General features: G+C 35.3%; 1 protein-coding gene across 1 annotated transcript in view; it reads right to left on the bottom strand.

Moving 5' to 3' along the window:
* LOC124537761 (voltage-dependent calcium channel type A subunit alpha-1) overlaps positions 1–21449 on the bottom strand; it is a 221511-nt gene that overhangs the window by 83317 nt on the left and 116745 nt on the right. Inside the window, 1 exon segment of the mRNA XM_047114653.1 lies at positions 18163–18354. Within this exon segment, the coding sequence (XP_046970609.1) occupies positions 18163–18353 (191 nt within the window). The 5' untranslated portion in view covers position 18354.

Below are 21449 nucleotides of genomic sequence, written 5' to 3' on the forward strand. Positions count from 1 at the left end.
GGACGACATTATTCTACAGTCCATTGGTATTTATATTGTAATATTTTTGTAGTGAAAATTATACCGACACCTTGATCGAAAATTGTATTGTGAATGAGTTTAATACTTTCCAGAGGTTAGAACGCTTGCATCTCAACCGGTGGTTGCGGGTTCAATCCAAAGCAAGGCCAACTCAATATTCATGTGCTTAATTTGTGTTTATAATTCATCTCAACATCGTGAGGAAACCTGCATGTGTCTAATTTCATAGGAATTCTGCCACATGTGTGTTGCAAACCTTCTCCTCCTCCTTAGAAGCTGTTGCTGTTTGCTGTTGTGTAATATTTTCTATACATTGTAAGGTAAAAGCTGAAGAGAGGAAAGAGAAGAAATGGTAGTAACAATAATATGTGAAATTTAAAATTACAATATATTTATTTTTGGTTTATTTATTTTTTATTAGTGTTTTTATTTTTTTGACATGTCCTTTTTTAATCACACATATGAATACATAGAGGCAAAGGGAAAAAAGTTTGGATCGCGATCCTACAAGCCCTAGTAAATCCGGTTACCTTAGCTTACTATTTAGAATCTAATTTAGAATCTGGTTCATTTGTATTAAAAATACTCTTGTCTTAAGTTAAGAAATAGTACATCTGAGAAGACCTATGCGTGTCCTATGACCTATGTGTCATGTAATTCTCATTTATATCCAATAACCCACTATGAAGCATCAATCACCTCAAAGTAAGTGATCTATATTTCTTATAGTATCAATGCGCCTCTAACCTATAGAAGAACTGAGATGTCTGTAGAGATAAGATGAGATGTAGTTGAGCTGGCTCAAAGACCTTAAAATTGTGAGACAATTATACCATAAATTCTCGTTTGAGACATATATATTCATATATTTTAATATATGATTAGTGATATAACCAGGCGGTCTTTTACAAGGCTCTACAACCAAAAATGATTTTTACTAATATTCGTAATTCAACGTACAACTGTGCGTTAAACTTTTCTAGGAATGGGTTCGATAATTACACCCCAAGGGGATTAAACTTGCGACTTTTATACCACTAGGCAGCCCGTAGACCATTGAAGTATAACCTTTGTTTGTACCATAAACAATTTTATAAAGTGATCATAAATAAATGCAGCATATATTTGTATGAAACATTACAAAGATTATAAATACAGATGTTTACTTCATGCAATAAATACTTATTTATTCTATGTAAAAAAGTAAAATACGACACAACTTAGATGTAGCATCGGCAAATTCAATAAAAACGATTACTGCCGATTTACACAACCAATAGAAATAGCACCCTATCGCGCCATTCGATGTTAGTCGTCGCTATAGATTCTCACGTCAGTTCAATCCGAGAGAGCAAGTGCATGTTCAACGAGGTGTCAAATTGATCAATATTTTAGGTCATATGATATTACAAGTTATTTATTATAGCTGTATAAAGATCATATTTACAAAAACAATATAATATATTGATAATTTGGGATAGCATACTTAATTCGGATGGGATCGGTTTTACGAATTTGCCGATGCTACATCTAAGTTGTGTCGTACTATAACTGCTGACTTTCGTGGTAATTTTTATTCGAGAAAATATACCGACCTTCTTAGCAAGTGGTATTAAAATATTTCAAACACAAAAAATATTTTTAATATCGTTACCGATAACATTTATAACAAAAAAAACATGAAGAGAAAACAGTAAAATTACAAGGGATCAATCGTTTCAATAATCATATAAATAGCAATCACTGTTTCAGAATTTTAATTCGGACTCATGAAGGTTTTTTTTGCTCTGCATATCATGTGAGATTCGAACATGACACTGATATTAAAAACTTGTCCACTGGCATAATATCCAAGCACATCAATGGAATTCTCTCCGGACCTCTTCCAGCCTAATAAAACTGCGCATCGTTATGTAGAATGATTGGAATCCCATATCAGTAGTCAGTCATAAAAGTTATTCGAAATATAGTATCCACGTGTATCAAGATTAAAATATACTAGATTTGAGTACATTATTTTTAGTAACATTAATGAAAAAGTTTATTTAAAACTGTTTTCGCGACTTCGTGTGTGTTTTAAATTCAATTAAAACAAAAAAGTTATTGTTGTTGCTTAAGTAACTCCTTAATACATTTATTCTTATCTGCACGCTTATCTGCTAGTGAAAGTCCCATTAAAATCGGTCCAGATCGATATGTATGTATGTAACATTGTTCGAATTGAAGTATATTTGAGTATGATGATCCATTTAATCTTCCGGGAACTTGTTCTTAATTTCGTAAGGGTATTATGTCCACAAATTTCTAGAAATCATTTTTAATCTATATTAGTTACACATCAACATAGGGAACCATTTTTTTTCTTTTTTTTTATGGTATAGGTTGGTGGACGAGCAGATGGCCCACCTGATGGTAAATGGTCACCATCACCCATAGACAATGACGCTGTAAGAAATATTAACTATTCCTTACATCGTCAATGTGCCATCAACCTTGGGAACTAAGTTGTTATGTCCCTTGTGCCTGCAGTTACACTGGCTCACTCACCCTTCAAACCGGGACACAACAATACTGAGTACTGTTATTTGGCGGTAGAATAACTGATGAGTGGGTGGTACCTACCCAGACGGGCTTGCACAAAGCCCTACCACAAGTTGTAAGTTTCATTAAAATCGGTCTAGAAGTTTCATAAATATTTATTTTTAGTTCATTAGCTGTTTCTTAGTTAGTTTTCAAGTTGTTTTTATTTTGTATATCACATTATACTTACTACGTTAAACCTCTGACAAAAAATATAAAAAAAAATATTCTATACTTAAAATGTGAAGACAATTGTACTTTTAAAGTATTTCGTTTCTGTGATTATACCTTATACGAAAAAAGACAATTTTCAAATAATCTAATGTACGTAACTTTTTAGTTACGTATATGAGATTATTCGAATCATCCAACAATAGGATAATCCGAATGAATTCGTATCCGTAACCGTATCTGAAACCGGTAAAATTTTATTCACATATCCGTACCCATAATCAGATCGGAAATTGTGTATCCATAACATCCCACTAACTCAACTTACAGAGAAATCCTGCTTATGTGGGAGTCTTACCCACATAAACATTGAATAATTATTATTCTTACAGTAATCATTTGCAAGGTTATAACAAAAATGAGTTAAAACATACCTAGCTAACTGTGTACAACACATTGTAGTTCCAAAGTTATGAACTTTGGCAAACACAGATGCACTTGCTGTTGTTCCTTCAGTCTTATAAATCTAAGAAACGGTAATCCGTCTTTGTGTTCTCGTGTGATGATTTTAATCATGTTATTCTTATTTAGAGATGGTAACACTGTTGCGTCGTGGTTGGCTGGTTAAGAAAGCCGACTTTGATCGGCTGACCAATTGGATGACTGGACAGATTGTAAGGTGACAGGAGAAAATAAAAAAAGAAAAACAGAGCAGGGGTTTTTAACGGGGTTATCATGAAAATTAAGGGTGATTGATTGTACAACTTGGAGTTATGCCGATTGAACTTATTATGTTAAATAAATGTATTTATATCTTAGCGAGCTGAGTTTGGATTTATAAAACTCGGGTTTCAATTTTGGACCTAGGCATCTACAGCTTCGTTACTAGAAAAAAAGTTCCACTAGCTAACGAATAATATTATTCTAGGTTATAGCGTTTTTAAGACATTTACGTATATTCTAAAGAGATAACTAACGTCGCCAAGATAGCCACTTGGCACAAAGACACCATTTGTATGAAAATATTGCTTATACTGCAATACAAGTTAAATGTGTTTTTCGTAATGCATTCTATAAAATATTCTACAACAAAGACCAAATCTAAATATCCAATTCTGTTCATTAAAATATGTTTCCCTCTTTTTAAATATTTATATTAATTTGGATATCAACACAATGAAGCTTATTTGATCATTTATACTTTGAATATTTTGATCATTGTCGTATATTTTTAAGCCAGTAGAAATATTTTAGTTGGAACTATCTCATACATAATCTTTTATTTAAATCATTGTTTACAGATGAAAGCATCAGAGGATGGTCATTGCCATCTGATAGCAAGTGGACATCATCACCCTTAGACATTGGCACAATAGACAATGATAATCATTCCTAACAATATCCATGCTCTAGTTACCTTGGGAACTATGTTGATATATTCCTTCTAAATCTAGTTACACTGGTTCACTTGTCAATAAATATATATCAATAATGCTCGAAAACAACCCGCAAAGTTATTTTTGCAATTTTTTTCATACGAGCACATTTTATTTTGGTTCAATAAGTTATTGTTATGCTTTATATTGAATAAACTACTTTTATTCTGAGTCAAATTATTATATAACATGAATATTTTCTCGCTTTTGTGTATATGTGATACAGCCATGGATCTCGCGCCAACGAGAACGTGCAGTAACATCGAATTAAAATTAGGCAACCTTCAGCTTAAATCAGCTCCTTTAACACCGTTATGTCTTCTCTTTAGGCCAATTTACAGTCAGCTACAATAATATATTTAAAAACATTTGCTTACTGATTTCCAAAAATCTACCACCGCTTCGGACATAAAAGTACATTAGTTAAGATGTGACTCGATAAAATTTCTTTTTCAACGAGGTTTGCTTTTTACAATTACATCTTATAATTGTAACCACCTGGAGGCGATCGTTTCACCTCAAAGATGTTTTTTCATCTAAAAAGTCGCTAGTTTTAAAATAGCTTTTGGCACACCGACGTTCCCCACTTATTTTCCTTCGTGTTCTCATTCTCAGGATATCTCAGATTTTTTCCGACACATGAGAATTTTCACACATTGTTTTTGACATCGAATAGGAAATTAAAAAGCCTTTTAATCTTTCAAAATAATCTAAATTCTGATAACATAGGGTCTACGCTATATAAAATAATTGTGTATTTAAAATTTCACTACGCTAATTACGCTACTAACATTACAGATATACCGGTTATTAAACCATCTTTAACACATAAATATTTACAAATTTTATTTTATAAAGAAGTGTACCAATATAACGTTACGTTTGTTTGATCGAATCACTGTATAGAGAACACAGCAGCAAGATACATGACCTAAAGTTTGTCGACGAGTGGCGCCACATTACACGACTTTTATAATTACATAATTATACCCATTATAAAAATTACAAGCCAATTATAAAACAAAAACATCATTTTTAAGTAATTAATGAAAAGCAACAACAATAACTTACCTCAAACGATAATAATCAGTGGCTAAAGCGTTTTAAAAGAAAATTTACAATGCTAATTCCGTATGCACTTCAATGTTGCAAAAAAAGGTTTAAAATATAAAGAAATACACGAAATCAAATAAAGAATACATTGAATAAACGGGGCAGAAAATTAAAAAGCTTTAAAAAACAGTACCCGTTTCTGCAGGTAAAGATTAAATGGGTCACAAAAAGATAAGTGACCTATTAATAAAAATATGTAGCAAGCCTCGTCCATTGTAGCAGCCGAGATGCCGGAGAGTATTGCACTACGCTTCTCCGTCTAGGCCTATTTTTTATTTTCTCTCTCTTTATTCTTCGTCGCCTGTCTTCACATAAACTATTCGAATGTACGGCTGGAACGATTCGTGCGAAGTTTTTTTCTTGTTCGACTACTTTATCGGGATAACTTTAAAATCGGCACGGAAGCGGCGTTTTTCGTCTTTACGTGCTTGTACATTTCGTTACGTGGAGTACGTTCGGCCAAGTTTTCTTTGTTTTTTTTCTTATAAATATTATAATAATATGTGATTTAGTTCACTGTTCGTAGATAAAATGCAGTAGCTACATATTTATATGGCCTTAAATTTATTTAATTTTATATCATTTAAGTGTTTTAGAATTATTATCTAGGAACTCCTTTTATTTGTAGAATAAATATTATTGAATATAGAAAATATACTTTACGTACTGGACGTAACAGTTTGGTTAGTGTTTTTTTAATAGCCTAGCTTTGAATTTGAAATTATTTTTATTTACATTTTATTCATATGAATAACACTACAATATTTTCTAACTTGCTTACATTAACAACATTCTCCTCGTAGCAGAAAAAAAAAAGAAAATCTATAAACATCAACACTGTATTCGATTCTATATAACAAAATAAACAATACACACGTCATAACAAATAATCGATAGTTTAAAAAATGCGTTCCCAATTACAAAGTTCAAGTGTAGGTATAATGAAAACATGGCTGCTGCAGGTTGCGGTGACCTACTGACCGGGGTGAACGACCGATGCAACGCGACCGGCAATTGACCCACGGACCTAGAAATGAGACCTGACTTGGGATCCGATCTTGCGGAGACCGTAAACAATGTTTTTACTATGTTAGTTGTTCTCACGGTCTACTAAGCCGACTATGAATCAAAATGTAAAACGGTTAAATCTTTGAGGCGGTTATTGGACAATGTTTTATTACGTAAGATTTACCAGACGGAAAACGAGGTATTCATACTTCTAAAATCGTGTAGCATTTTTCTTAATTTGCTAGTAGCCATATCCTTAGAAACAAGAACACAATAGAATGTATTATAAAATGATGAAACTGATCGTCTTTGTAAATGATACATGTATGTACAATATACATTAAAGCATTTTTACAGTTTAGAAGCCTAATTAAAATTACTTAAAAAGGTCCAACAATTATATAAAATATTTTTTAATATCAAATGTTATTTAATATTATTACGAATCATCCGCATACTTCCCTGGATAAAAAATAATTGCTTATAGTTTCATATCGATACTTTCAGTCGTTACCACGTGCACGTAACATAAAAAATATACTATCTGTAAATTGAACATCCGATTACATCACAAACTTACAGCAAACAACAACGGAGTCAAAACAAAATACAAATAGAGACAAAACATTTTATAGATGTAAACAATGTGAAAAAATCTTAATACAAAAAGAAATAGCAATAACTTCGCTCCTGTTTTCCACTTCCAAGGGTATAAATTTCGCACCCCAAAGTCGTAAAGTTCGAAACACATTTGCACTCGACCATCAGCAAACAGCACCTCTGTGAGTACATTGTAACCATACCAGATGTCTCATAAATCCACTTTATACCTTTTTACTTGATATTTAATTATTAACTACGCGATGAATCGACTATTACAGCTTAACTATTTAATAATTTCATTTAAATAATCGCTTCAATATATTTTTTTTAATCGTCATTTTATAAAATGTTCAATGTATAGTTTATCCCGAAAATAATTGCCTACAAATTGGGTAACTAGTCTTATTTAATTACGTCTATCTACTCTATCAAATGTATGAAACCTGGATTAAACTCTACGGTTAATTATAGTACTCTAAAAAAAAAACCAAATAAACAGCCTGAACATTTCCCACTGCTGAGGTAAGGCTTCCGCTTCCATTAAGGAGAGATTAAGGAACATATTCCACCACGCTGTTCCAATGCGGGTTAGTGGAAGGCACATGTGGCAGAATTTCGATGAAATTAGACACATGCAGGTTTCCTCACGATTTTTCCTTCACCGCCGAGCACGAGATGAATTATAAAGACAAATTAAGCACATATATATAGTGGTACTTGCCTGGGTTTAAACCCGCAATCATCGGTTAAGATGCACGCGTTCTAAACCCTGGGCCATCTTAGCTCATAGTAATATAGTATATAGTATTCGACTATGTATAAATGTTGTTGCTTGATAAGGCAAGAAATACTGTGTATTCTTTTAAATATCAAATGGATTATGATATAAAGAAGGTAATCCGTTTTTAAATAGATGCTCACCAAATCACTTTTATAAGCAAGGACTAATACTAATAAGGGTTGGAAAGATTGTTATACTAAGTGCGATCCAATACATAATAAATCAAATTAGATGATAAAGTTTCCTCTAATTAGTCTTACCTATGAAAAACACTAGTATGTATTTCCTTTTAGAACAATGTCGATATTAATGTAAAATAAATATTTTGCGTCGAAGCTTTGAAACTCGATTTTTCTATTGGGTAGATGTGTGCGTTCTCTATATTAAGATATGTTGGCATATTCCCAATAAAATATTAATTTTATTGGGAATAATAATATTATAAAGCATATATGCAAGTGGTAGTGCCACACTGCATACCTCTCGGTTGCAGTCGAATGGGCCGGCACGCCCGGGGAAGTACCACTCTCTCACTTAAAATCGGCGTGAAGTGGTAGCTATGCTACCGCGTTTCGTCCGGTAAGTGAGAGTTCCGGAGGCCCGATCCCTCTCCCCCCAAAACATGGTTGTGCAGAATTTGGTGACATTACCCCAGGAGGGTACCATCAGCGACTGCGATGGAGAATCCCTCTCTGGGCATCCATGCTCAGGACGTACACCGCCTGAGCAGGGATGCCCAGGCTGCCCTCCGAATTCTGGGGGGGGCAATTTTGCGCTCGCCACTGTTCGGGGCAAGCGGAGCAGGCATCATAAGGCAACCCCTACCACACTCGCTGTGGACTTCTGCAACATAAGGGGACTCAACTCCAACTTGAATGCCGTTCACTTTCACCTTGAGACGGCGAAGCCGGCCTTGCTCTTTCTTACCGAGACCCAGATATCTTCTCCTGCCGATACGTCTTTTCTCTCTTACCCCGGGTACAAATTGGAGCATACTTTTGTGCCACGAGCTGGGGTGTGCGTTTACGTCAGAGATGATATCTGCTCTCGACGCCTCGGCAGCCTTGAAGGGCAGGACCTATCAATTATCTGGCTGCGCGTAGACTGCGACGACCATCCGCGAATCTACGCGTGCCTTTATAGGTCCCATAGCGGTAATGCCGAAACCGACCGACTGGTTGAGCACGTCCAATTGGCTACAGATTCCGTGCTGCAGCAGACTCCATCCGCAGAGATCATTATTCTGGGCGATTTCAATGCTCATCATACAGAGTGGCTTGGATCACGCACCACTGATCATGCGGGTAGATCTGTTCTCGACTTCGCTTTGGCTTATGATTTGACACAACTGGTCACCTCGCCAACGCGAATACCGGACGTGGAGGATCATACACCTTCCCTGTTGGACCTTCTGCTGACTTCGCATCCGGACGGCTATAAGATTGTCGTCGATCCCCCTCTGGGCTCGTCGGACCACTGTCTCGTCCGGAGTACAGTGCCAGTTACACGATACTCACGACCTCGTTTCGCGGGCTGTCGTCGCGTGTGGCACTACAAGTCAGCAGATTGGGATGGGATGCGGTCCTTCTTTGCATCTTACCCATGGGGGCGAGTTTGTTTCTCGATGGATGATCCGAGCGTTGTTGCTGACTCTGTCGCCGATGTGGTGCTTCAGGGTATGGAACTTTTCATTCCATATTCTGCGGTGCCCATTGGTGGCAAGTCCCAGCCCTGGTTTGGTCGCCTCTGTAAGACGGCTTCACGCCGAAAATGGGAACGCTACCAAGACTGGGCTAACGCATCGGCGTCTCGTGATACAAACACCAGCACATTCAGAAAGGAATATAACTCTGCCTCCAGGTCCTTCAAAAACGTGATAGCTGAGGCGAAGTCGAAGTACATTGGCAGAATTGGCGAGAGACTGGTGCGCTTCCCATCAGGAACACGTGCGTTCTGGTCTCTCGCTAAGGCTGTCCTAGGGAATTTCTGTCAGCCTTCTTTTCCGTCTTTGCACAGGGACGGTGAGTCATTGGCCCATACCGCGAAGGAGAAGGCCGATCTTTTAGGGTCTCTCTTCGCGTCGAACTCGACTCTAGATGACCAAGGAAAGTCACCTCCATCAATCCCGCGATGTGATACGACGATACCGGAGGTTAAATTTCGGCAAAGTGCAGTTCGGAAAGCACTTCTTTCCTTGGACATTCACAAGTCGAGTGGACCCGATGGCATCCCTCCAATCGTGCTACGGACATGTGCTCCCGAGTTGGCACCGGTCTTAACGCGTCTTTTCCGGCAATCCTACGCATTAGGCGTCGTCCCGAACTCCTGGAAGACTGCTTTGGTGCATCCGATCCCTAAAAAAGGCAACCGCTCAGATCCGTCCAATTATAGGCCTATAGCCATCACCTCCTTGCTCTCCAAGATAATGGAGTCCCTTATTAACTGCCAGCTCCTGCGGTACCTAGAGGAGAATCAGCTGATTAGTGACCGCCAGTACGGTTTCCGTCGGGGTCGCTCAGCCGGTGATCTTCTAGTTTACCTTACTCACAGGTGGGCTGAAGCAGTTGAGAGCAAGGGGGAGGCATTAGCAGCCAGCTTGGACATAGCGAAGGCCTTCGATCGCGTATGGCACAAAGCGCTTCTTTCGAAGCTTCCTTCTTATGGGCTTCCCGGGAAATTATGCAATTGGATTACCAGCTTTTTGGCAGATCGGAGCATCAAGGTCGTTGTCGACGGTGCATGCTCTGACTTAAAATTCGTCAATGCTGGTGTTCCACAAGGCTGCGTCCTATCACCCACTCTGTTTCTTCTGCATATCAATGATTTGTTGCAAATCGGGAACATTCATTGCTATGCAGACGACAGTACCGTTGACACCTTATACACCGGCCGCGCTAATATTTCTCGGGAAAACGTCGAAGAAAACCGGAACAAACTTGTGTCTGAAATCGAGTCTTCGTTAAACGAAGTCTCGAACTGGGGCCGGCTAAATTTAGTCCATTTCAACCCCAAAAAGACGCAAGTTTGCGCGTTAACCGCTAAAAAAACACCATTTGTCGTATCTCCACGATTTGAGAACATCCCGATAGCCGCTACAGGTAGTATCGGAATACTTGGCGTTGATATTTCGAGCCTCGTTCAGTTCCGCGGTCAATTGGAAGGCAAAGCCAAATTGGCTTCAAAGAAGCTCGGTGTGCTCAGCAAGGCGAGACAGTACTTCACGTCGGCCCATCGCCTAAAACTTTACAAGGCGCAAATTCGGCCTCACATGGAGTACTGCTCTCACCTCTGGGCGGGTGCTCCCCAGTACCAGCTCCTTCCATTTGACCGCATCCAACGTAGAGCGGCTCGAATTATCGACGATCAAGCCCTTTCCGATCTCCTTGATCCTTTGGCTTTGCGTAGAGATGTTGGATCACTCTGCATCTTCTACCGAATTTTTCACGGGGAATGTTCCGAGGAATTGTTCGGATTAATCCCGGCTGCTGAATTTCACCTTCGGACATCTCGTCAAAATTCTAAGTTTCACCCGCACCATCTTGATGTCCGAAAATCCACAACAGCGCGATTTCTTAGACATTTTCTGCCTCGCACAACCACTCTGTGGAACCAGCTGTCGCCGGCGGTTTTTCCGAACCGATACGACATGGGAACCTTCAAGAAAAGAGCCTACTCCTTTCTCAAAGGCCGGCAACGCACCTGCAAGCCCCCTGGTGTTGCAGATGTCCATGGGCGGTGGTAGTCACTTTCCATCAGGTGAGCCTCCTGCTCGTTTGCCACCTATTCCATAAAAAAAAAAAAAAAAAAAAAACATAGAAAAACTTAAAAAGAGGCAATATTTTCAGTACTTGTAAAAATATCTGCGTCTACTTATGTATGTACTAAAGTTATGCTTTCTCAGCATGATAAAATAGTTTTAAATTGCATAAAAATGAATAAAATAATAAACTTATTAATATGAATATAAATAAATTAAATTATAATAATAGAATATTTTTTATTATGTTAAGTGTAATTTCTTATTTATACAATACAGTTAAAATTTAAATTTCTAACAAAATCAACATAGAAAAATAAGTTATTGTATGAAGTTGTCTATTTCGAGCGACTTGACACTTACTTGGCGGTTTAGCGAGCAACTTCATAATGTAGTTTTCGTGTCACACCATGCGCGCGCAAAATAAAAATTTATCCTAATATTTTTTTATAACATGCCTAAAAAATTTATTACAAAAAACGTTTTATAAAAAAAAGGTTTCACTACTTTGACACACTAAATATATACAATTATGATCAGTTAATATTTTTGTGTGTGTAGGAAGGTACATAAGCTTTTTCCTTTTTCCTGACTGATTAATTAGTAAGATGACTGTCTCTTGGATTGTTGGGTTACCTTACTTGTCAGGTGTATCAAATCAATTAATAAATTTAAAATATCATTTGCGCGTTTATCGTAATATGGGTAATAATTACCATCAAACTATTCGACTAAGTTAATACAAGCGAACAAAATAAATTAAGAAAGAATTTTGAATAATAGTGTCGTAATTATTTATTTTAATTTTATAATTACAACTAGCGACCCGCCTCGGTTTCGCACGGGTGCAACGTTGTTACTAAATATACTACAGAATTTGTTTATTTTGGAAAACTTAAAACTTCTGAATAGATCAGTGTTTCTTTACTATATTTTCCATGTATTATATACAAAAACCTTCCAGTCAAATCACTCTATCTATTAAAAAAAAATGTATCAAAAACCGTTGCGTAGTTTTAAAGATTTAAGCATACATAGGAATATAGGGACAGAGAAAGCGACTTTGTTTTATAGTAAGTAGTGAAGTGGTATGTTTTTACTGTATTTACATATTCTAGTGTAGTTATTATATCATTATAAACATTTCTGATTAAAAGTGTGTTTTTTTTATTTGTATTATACTATAATATAATACCTACTATCGAAGTTATAAATGTCGCACTCCACAGTCGTCACTTAAGTTCAGAGCGCATTTGCACTCCGCCCTCAGCAAACAGCGCCTCACAGAGTGCACAAAGCAAACAGCTGATGGCCTACAAACGTGCATTGTTTCCTTTTAATTACGCTTTGATTTTTTAGCTCCGAGAACAAATAGGTCAGCTCAATAGGAACTCATTTCAGCCTCTATCATTAGGACATTTTATATTAACACCAGCTTATGCTAGATACCTCACCTCGCGCGTACATTTCGGTTCATTACGAAGTTCTCCTCTCGTAACCATCAGTAATTTGGTCTATCATTCGCTATGCACTAAAGAATTAATGAATTCAGGCATGTAGTTTTCTACTATACTAGAAACAGACAGCAAAATAATTAACAGATATTGGACTAATAATTGTAAAATGTTCTCACTATTTCATCATATAAATGCGACCGTGAGTTTGTTTTTATTGTAAAAAAGTACACGACAATTATAAATAATCATTGTAAATTTTTATATTCTGTTCCTCTGACAACGTCCCCAGGGGAACAAAAAAAAGACATAAGGTATACAAAAAACTATTATTTAATAAATAAATTTAACCAACCCTCAGGAAAACGTAAGCGTAGCCGTAAGCGAGAACTAGTTATGATATATATGCACGAAAAGTACAGAATTATCGTCTGGACTAAAAAAAACGAGTTGTACAAAACGCTACAAGGGGGTGTATAATATTGACCCAATTTTGATATAACTTCTATTGATTTATTTTATCTGCAGGCTGTCTTTATACTGCCTCAACTTATAACTATACTTCATAATTATACAAACACAATTAAATATGTTTGGTATCTATGTATTAAAGTTTATTGAAAACTAATATAAATCAAAATTAATAAATAAACCCAAAAAAACTTACAGACATAGTCCACACAGATTGCTGACGATTACACACTCAATCTCTTCATGTATTTTATTTGATCGTCACATCTTTTATACTTATTGGACAACTTGGCGCTGATATCCATCAACACACACTGAAGCAGTGTGGTGAAAAAAATTCTTACCTAACCTTCTTCAGGAAGAAAAGAACTGTCTGACCTAAAATGACCTAATCATGCCTAGCAATGTGATATGTGCGTTTATTTTTTGAACTTTACTGTCAGGACCAAATTTACACTACAATTGTATCCTGACTTATAAATTGCGTGTTTTTTAAATCCCAACTCCGTATATTGTTTCCCTGTTAGTAGGGACTGATCCAAGCCTGTCTAAGGTAGGTACTATCCACGCTTCCCACATTCTCCATATAGCAATACTTAGTGTTTGTATTTCAGTTCCTGTGGGAAAGGTTAGTGAACCTGTGCTTCTACAGACACAAGGGACATAACATTCAAGTAGCAGTAACCAATGTCGATGGTTTATTATCTTAAAAGGTGTTTACTGATTACTAAATATATATCAGCTGGCTCATATTATTTTAACTGGCTATATTTCTATAACAGTAAAATTCTGCTCACAAGTTACAATAATTTAAAATTTCATGTAAAAAACTATTGAAATGGATATTTAAAATCTGCGTCATTTATCCGCGCATTACAATCATAATGGTTACGAAATAGGTTAAGCTCTGGCATCAAGAGCTACAATGTTCGGTTTTAAGCCATTGTTTCGTACACCGATTAAACTCTTTAAGGGCCTATATTAGAATCAAACTATGCCTCATCAATAAACATTATAAAAGAACTTTAATTATTATTATTTTTTAAATGTCCGAAATTTAAAGTACAATTTTTCTTTTTATACTGAATATTTTTTTTAATTATTAATGGACAGTGCAATTAATAAAATTTTCTTAATGATTAATTAAATACGTTTTTTGAATAATAAAAATAAAAAATAAATATAAGTTAGTGATTATGCGCATTTAAAACAAATAATGTTTTCGTTTAACTTGTTTAAAATGTCTAAATTTTCGTTGACTCTTTTGTTCTTTAAAAACAATTTAAAATCTCTTCCATCAAATAATTCTTGTAAAATGTTTTGGCCATGTCAACGCTGAACATTCCAAAAATAAATCATAACGTAGCTACGAAAACAAATTTAAAATCGTTTTAACGAAAAATGTGGCCTGTAAACGTTGTTTTCCACAACAATTAAACTACCGGTTAGATTATATCGTCGACGGAACTTTTCACCTAATTACTTAGGCTGTATTAATATAGGGAAAGCAGTATAAAAATAGGTCATATATTGGCGAAAGAAAGAGACGAAAAATAGTGCAACAAATTGTGATATAGCATTGTCTCTTTCTTGCGCCGGAAATCAATAATGGCATCTGGCCACGTGGAGCCAGGAAGCAAAGCCCGTTCCATTTACACTAGCCGAACGTCGCCAATAGACGACTTTGACAACGTTCTATTATTCGGAAATTGAATTTGACGTTTTGCTTTCTGCTTCAACTGATTCCAAATTCAAGTTGAATCAAGATTCAGCTCAGTAATCGCATAGGTCATTTGCCTTTGAGAACCTCAACCTGTACCATATGTTAATAATTGCCTCATCTACCCACTATGCAGCGATTAAAAACTGTATCTCTTTAATTAAAAAAAAGGATATTAGTATTGCATTGGCATAACTTAAAATGTATTGTTTTATTTTCAAATGGATTAATTATATATCTGAAAGGCTGGGCAAGTAATTTTCCATTATTATTTAACAACTGGAAAATTTTGATACTTGTAACGCCATCTGTTGATTCTAATTTTTAACTTGGACGCTTCACGAACGAACTACGAATACTCACATTAGACACAGGCTGCCATCTAGTTCGAGAGATTTATGTTATGAAGAAAATGACAACAGATGGCGCTGACCAGACTTGTTCAAATATTTCGCACTACAGGAAGTGGCGCTGCTACAAGTTACTACAGCGCTTTTGTAATTTAAAATTTCTTTCTCCTGAAACATAAGAGAGGGCGCTGGAGGAACTGAACTATATGTAGTTTACTCTGGTTATCTTCAGATGGCGATGAACATAAATAATATTTGTTTATCTGTTATATTAATAGCTAAATCAAAACTGGCAATTACGATGTACAATAAGTGTGAACAAGATAACTTTTATTTCCAAGAATTAAGTAGGAAAATAATGATAACAGTGTTTCACTGTATGCTTTTATTTATCAAAATTACGATCACACTTAAAAATCTACGAACAAATCCGAAGCTAAAGGAAACAAAAGCATTTGAGCACTGGTTATATTTGTCTTGTGTTGGTTACTGTCAAAAACTATCCGTTTGGCTGGCTAGGCTTTCCGTCGCTAGTTTTTCAGGAACAATCCGACTTTTCCCACATGTTAAAAGTTTGTGGAACCTACTCTACGTATGCTTTTTTCTGTACTCGCTTGCAACGAGTAATTAGCTACATATAAGGAAAAAGTGACCACGAATCTCCGTAGTCCGTTTCTAAGAAATTACTCCCTAATTTGTCTATCTTATCAGTTCTTATTATAACTTGCTCTTTGCGTAAATTTGTAAAATTGTTACTTCCTATACACAAATAGATAACTAAGCAAAATTAATCATCACTCTGTTTCAATGAGGGTTAGTGGAATGCACATGTGACAGAATTTCGATGCAATTAGACACATGCAGGTTTCCTCACGATGTTTTCCTTCATCGCCGAGCAAGAGATCAATAATAAACACAAATTAAGCACATATATAGTGGTGCTTGCCTGGATTTGAAGCCGAAATCATCGGTTAAGATGCACGCGTTCTAACCACTTGGCCATCCCAACTCAACCTACCCTTTAGATACTCTTAAGATAAGGATTCCTTTAAAAGCCGATTAACCTGACAAAAGACTAAAAGCCAATTCGACGTCAAAAATTAATAACTTCATTACATTATTTCGACGCCATTTTTTTCTTTTTATTGAAAATTTAAAATGACTAACTGCATTAAACTAAAACCTAACTGGTAACTTATCTGGTTTACCTAAAATCTAACTGGTATTTAAAGTAATATGTGCGCAAGTCTTCTACATGTGCGCCTTTAACGCGTGGGGCTGATTTGAAATTTGAATAAAGTATAGTATATTGTGTTATGTATGTATTTGTAAATGTATTCAGTCCAATTTACCCGAATATTTTATTTCAAGTGTTTATAGGAAATTACGAAATGACGATGTTCCTATATTTATTTTATATTTTCAATGTAAATTTTGTTGACCCGAGATGACCCAGAAAATATAATTTGTGGATCTTAAGCGAAGGTCGCGGGCTTTGAAGCATTACCTTTCTTAGAATATATTTAATTGTTCGTTGAAATTAATAAATAATTTATATTGTCTGTTACTGTAACTTCCTGATTCAATTACAGAGTGGCACGTGCAAATAGCGAAATCAATCAATAAAATTTTAAACAAAATGACGAATTTATTGTTTACAAAGAAACTAAACATAACTAGAGCCTTTATGTACAACTAATATAATAATGGAACTATTTCTGTTTTTTTTTTATTGTCAAATTTGATACGTAAAAATAAAAAATAAAAAAAATAAACATTATTTTTTTTAAATTGTATCCATGTAGATTTGATGCATGCAGAGATGATGTTACTAATCAAATGCTTTCATAAATCTACATACAACTTAATTAAAAAGTGTCAAAGTCAAGATAAATTTACCCCAAAATAAAATATATAATGATGTCTTGATTTTACTTGACGAAATTTTGCGGGTTCAAAGCTATATCAAGTTCGTACCCGCATTTACCGGAAGTCTATGGCCAGTGAACGAGATGTCAACGAGACTCTAATTACATTCGTTATTAACTTTCGGGGCTGTAATTATGTACTTTTAGGTTAATTAAAAGCATTATATCACTTCAATCGAAAATAAAATTTCGCAACGTTGATTTCGTACTCATAAATAAATCCTCCTTTGAAATCCTTAGTGTGTTTGAATAATTGAATGTGACTTTAATTAATTTACGTATCTCCAAACTTATGTAACATAGGATTAAAGCAAACATTTTCTCATGCACGGGAAGGAAGCAATCACTGGAGTTGAACGTTCAGAGCTGATGGCTTACGGGATTTTGAAACAAAGTTATAACACGATCCTTAAAGCCGATGAGCCATTATACTCGAACAACCCACGGTGTTGCTACCTTAATTTCATTTAAATTGTTACGAGTATAATTCTGTGCTTATTAATTTATTGACCTCGATAAAATACTCAATGAACGAAATACATATTATAATTTCTAACTGGGTTATAAGTTAAAGACTAAGTAGCAGTTTATAAATTAATGTCACATTAGTTGCCATATTATATAATGTAAAATCAAATGTTGTCAACTGTAAAAAAAAGACACTGTAACTTGAATAATACAGTCGTTACAAAGTCTAACATATTTTGTTCTAGCTCTAATGATGAAAGAAAAGGCGTCATAATATTTAAAAGTTCACCCAGCGACTTACATAATATCCCCGAGTTTGAGGCGCGTGTGTATAAGTGCGCATGTTTTGTGATCGGAGACGGCAAGCGCGGCGCGACGGCGACGAGGCGGGCGCGGCGACGCCGGCGGCGACTCCGTGCGTCGCGCATGCACGCCCGGAGAGCTGCCGCGCCGGCGCACCGACGCGTGCCGGCCTCCCACGCCACCCAGCATCCTGAGCAAGAAGAAAATTTATACTTAAATAACAAAAAAATACATTTCAATATTTATCATTTAACATTAGAATTAACAACATTAAATGCTTAAATATATATATACAAATATGAACTAAAACTAGTTACTGTATAAATCTTGACCGCGTGGAATGGTGGCAAGAATGCTAGCAGCATTTCCCCGTTGAATCGCAATTCCGATCCTCTGGGCAAAAAACGAACCAGCCCTCCTGTCACCAGTGGAGGCAATGAGGCGAGGTGTTATACTTTTGATGAAGCTTTTTGCACCACTACTCCAAGGGCCAATCGTTTCGACAGCATTAAAAGGTTTTAATTTAACAGATTTAACATTAATTTCTCATTTAGGTAATAAAAATCAAAATATTTCTCGCAAACATTTCTGTCTAAGTTATGCGACCGAAACGCCAGCGTAGCAATTGTTATAACATGATTTACATAATCCTTGCAGATTCGTAGTCCTCACATTGTATTTGAAATGTCAATTTCATTAAACAATTAAAACACGAAACAATATATATATAATATATTTAGAAATAATTATGTTTTTATTTAGATAATGATAACATTATAAAAAAAATTATTAATGACATCATATACAATACTGTTCCGTTTATAGCAGTAATTATTAACAAGAGTGAGCAATTCGATTTTAGAAGAGGTCGCTCGACAACTGATGCGGGAATAACTCTTCTCAAACATATTTAGATGCTTGGGAAAAGTTACAGAATACTATTGGAGTATTCTGTAATTTGTCTCAAGCATTTGATTGTGTAGAACAAGAGACGCTTCTTTATAAGCTCAAATATTACGGCGTTAAAGGTAGGGCTCTTGATATCATTGCTTCATACTTAATTCAAAGAATTCAGCAAGTTTTCATTAATGGAATAAAGTCTACTGGATCTACGTTAAAAATGGGTGTTCCACAAGGTTCAATTTTGGGTCCCTTTCTATTTCTAGTATATATAAAGGACCTTCCTTTCTTTGTTAAAGGTATTTGTGATATAGTGTTTGTTTGCTGACGATACTTCACTGATTTTTAAGTTTGACAGGAAAAAGCTAACTATGACGATGTAAACGGTGCATTATCACAGATACACGATTGGTTAAAAGTAAATTATTTGGTTTTGAATGCTCAAAAAACAAAATGTGTAGTTTTTACCCTACCCAATGTTACTAAGCATAAATAAAATTTTAACAAAAAGAAAAACCGACTTCAAACAAAACACTATTTTAAAACAAATGAATATGCACGAAAAAGTAATAAAAATAATTGCGTATTCAACATATTTTTTAGAGTCTTCCTAAGTTAAATGAAATGAAAAATATTAGACTACTTAAAAGTCGATTAACGATTATATCATGTAGTTATAATTATTGGTATATTTGGAGCCGGTGTCAGCCACGGTGCCCTTGCCCCAACAATCAAAAGAAAGAAGCGATACGAGCCCCTTGATTGATTCAGTATATTATTGAGTAAAAGGTAATTTGTAAAAAACATATTTGTTAAAGTATTCTCGTATTGTTTTTTGATAGATATACTGTAGGGTTTTATTGGCTGACACCGACTCCAAATATAACAATAATTATAACTACATGATATAATCGTTAATCGACTTTTAAGTAGTCTAATATTTTTCATTTCATTTAACTTAGGAAGACTCTAAAAAATATGTTGAATACGCAATTATTTTTCTTACTTTTTCGTGCATATTCATTTGTTTTAAAATAGTGTTTTGTTTGAAGTCGGTTTTTCTTTTTGTTAAAATTTTATTTATTTTTTGATTTTAAGTGAAGCTGATGTTGACTAACTATTTTTTTTAATATGGATAGATTAAGCGTTCCGTTTATATGAGTCAGAAACTACTTCGAGGACAATTTCAAAGGAAACTTGCGAATAAAGCAAAAATAGACTTTCGAAAATGCGGATTTAATACGTCACGCGGCGTGAACTACAAGGATCCCTCGAAAGAGCTGTAATCGAACTCAGCAAAAAAACTTTGAAAAAGACCAACTATATTTCGTACATCATATGACATCACATCACATACACAAAATTTGATTAAAGATAGTAAGAAATTCTGCCCCATATCGCACCCTAACTGCGAGCCGTATAGGAGTTCCATCACTACATAGTATAAAACAAAGTCGCTTTCTCTGTCCCTATATCTTTAAATCTACGCAACGGATTTTGATGCGGTTTTTTTTAAAAGATAGTGTGATTCAAGGGAAAGGTTTGTGTATATAATACATGAACAATATAGTAAAGAAACACTGATAATTTTAGAAGTTTGCGATGTGATGTCGTAAATAAACAAATTCTGTAGTATATTTAGTATCAGTATTGCACCCGTGCGAAGCCGGGGTGCGTAGCTAGTTGATTATAATATTCGACTATGATAATTACATAAACATAACCACATTACGGAAGGTGACTCAAATATCCAAATAACCTATAAATAAAAGATTCGACCGAGTATCGCTAACGTGCTCCTCAGAATTGTTCCGTTCCCTTCCGTTCCGTTACTTTGTCATGGATCCTGTGCTCAGAACCTTACCAAACTTTCACCAAATTACCCTTGAAGTATATATTTTATAATAAAAAAAGAATTATCAAAATTGGTTAACGTGATTTTCAGTTATTCACCTATTTGTCGCGCATATACGTAATGCAAATTTAAGACTTATGTCGTTTTCACATGGATACCATCATCGGAAAAAAAAATAAAAAAAATGGGACCCCACGGGAAGCACTACCTTTCAAACAAAAAAAAAATTATCAAAATCGGTCCACCCAGTGAAAAGTTATGAGGTAACAAACATAAAAAAAAAAAAAAAAAAAAAAAAAAAAAATATACAGACGAATTGATAACCTCCTCCTTTTGGAAGTCGGTTGAAAATTATAATATATCTTTAAACGGTGGCCGTCTTGATATAACCGATACTTCGGTGTTCTTGGGAATAGAATTGTATTCCAGACTTTAGTAGAGTCCCCATTTATCATCCCTAACAGGAAGACTCAGCTCCGCAGCATACGCAGTTAGAAAAGTTAGACAACTAACTGATATTGATCCCGCTC

The sequence above is a fragment of the Vanessa cardui genome, chromosome 2 (assembly GCF_905220365.1).
Source record: "Vanessa cardui chromosome 2, ilVanCard2.1, whole genome shotgun sequence".
NCBI classification, from domain to species: Eukaryota; Metazoa; Arthropoda; class Insecta; order Lepidoptera; family Nymphalidae; genus Vanessa; species Vanessa cardui.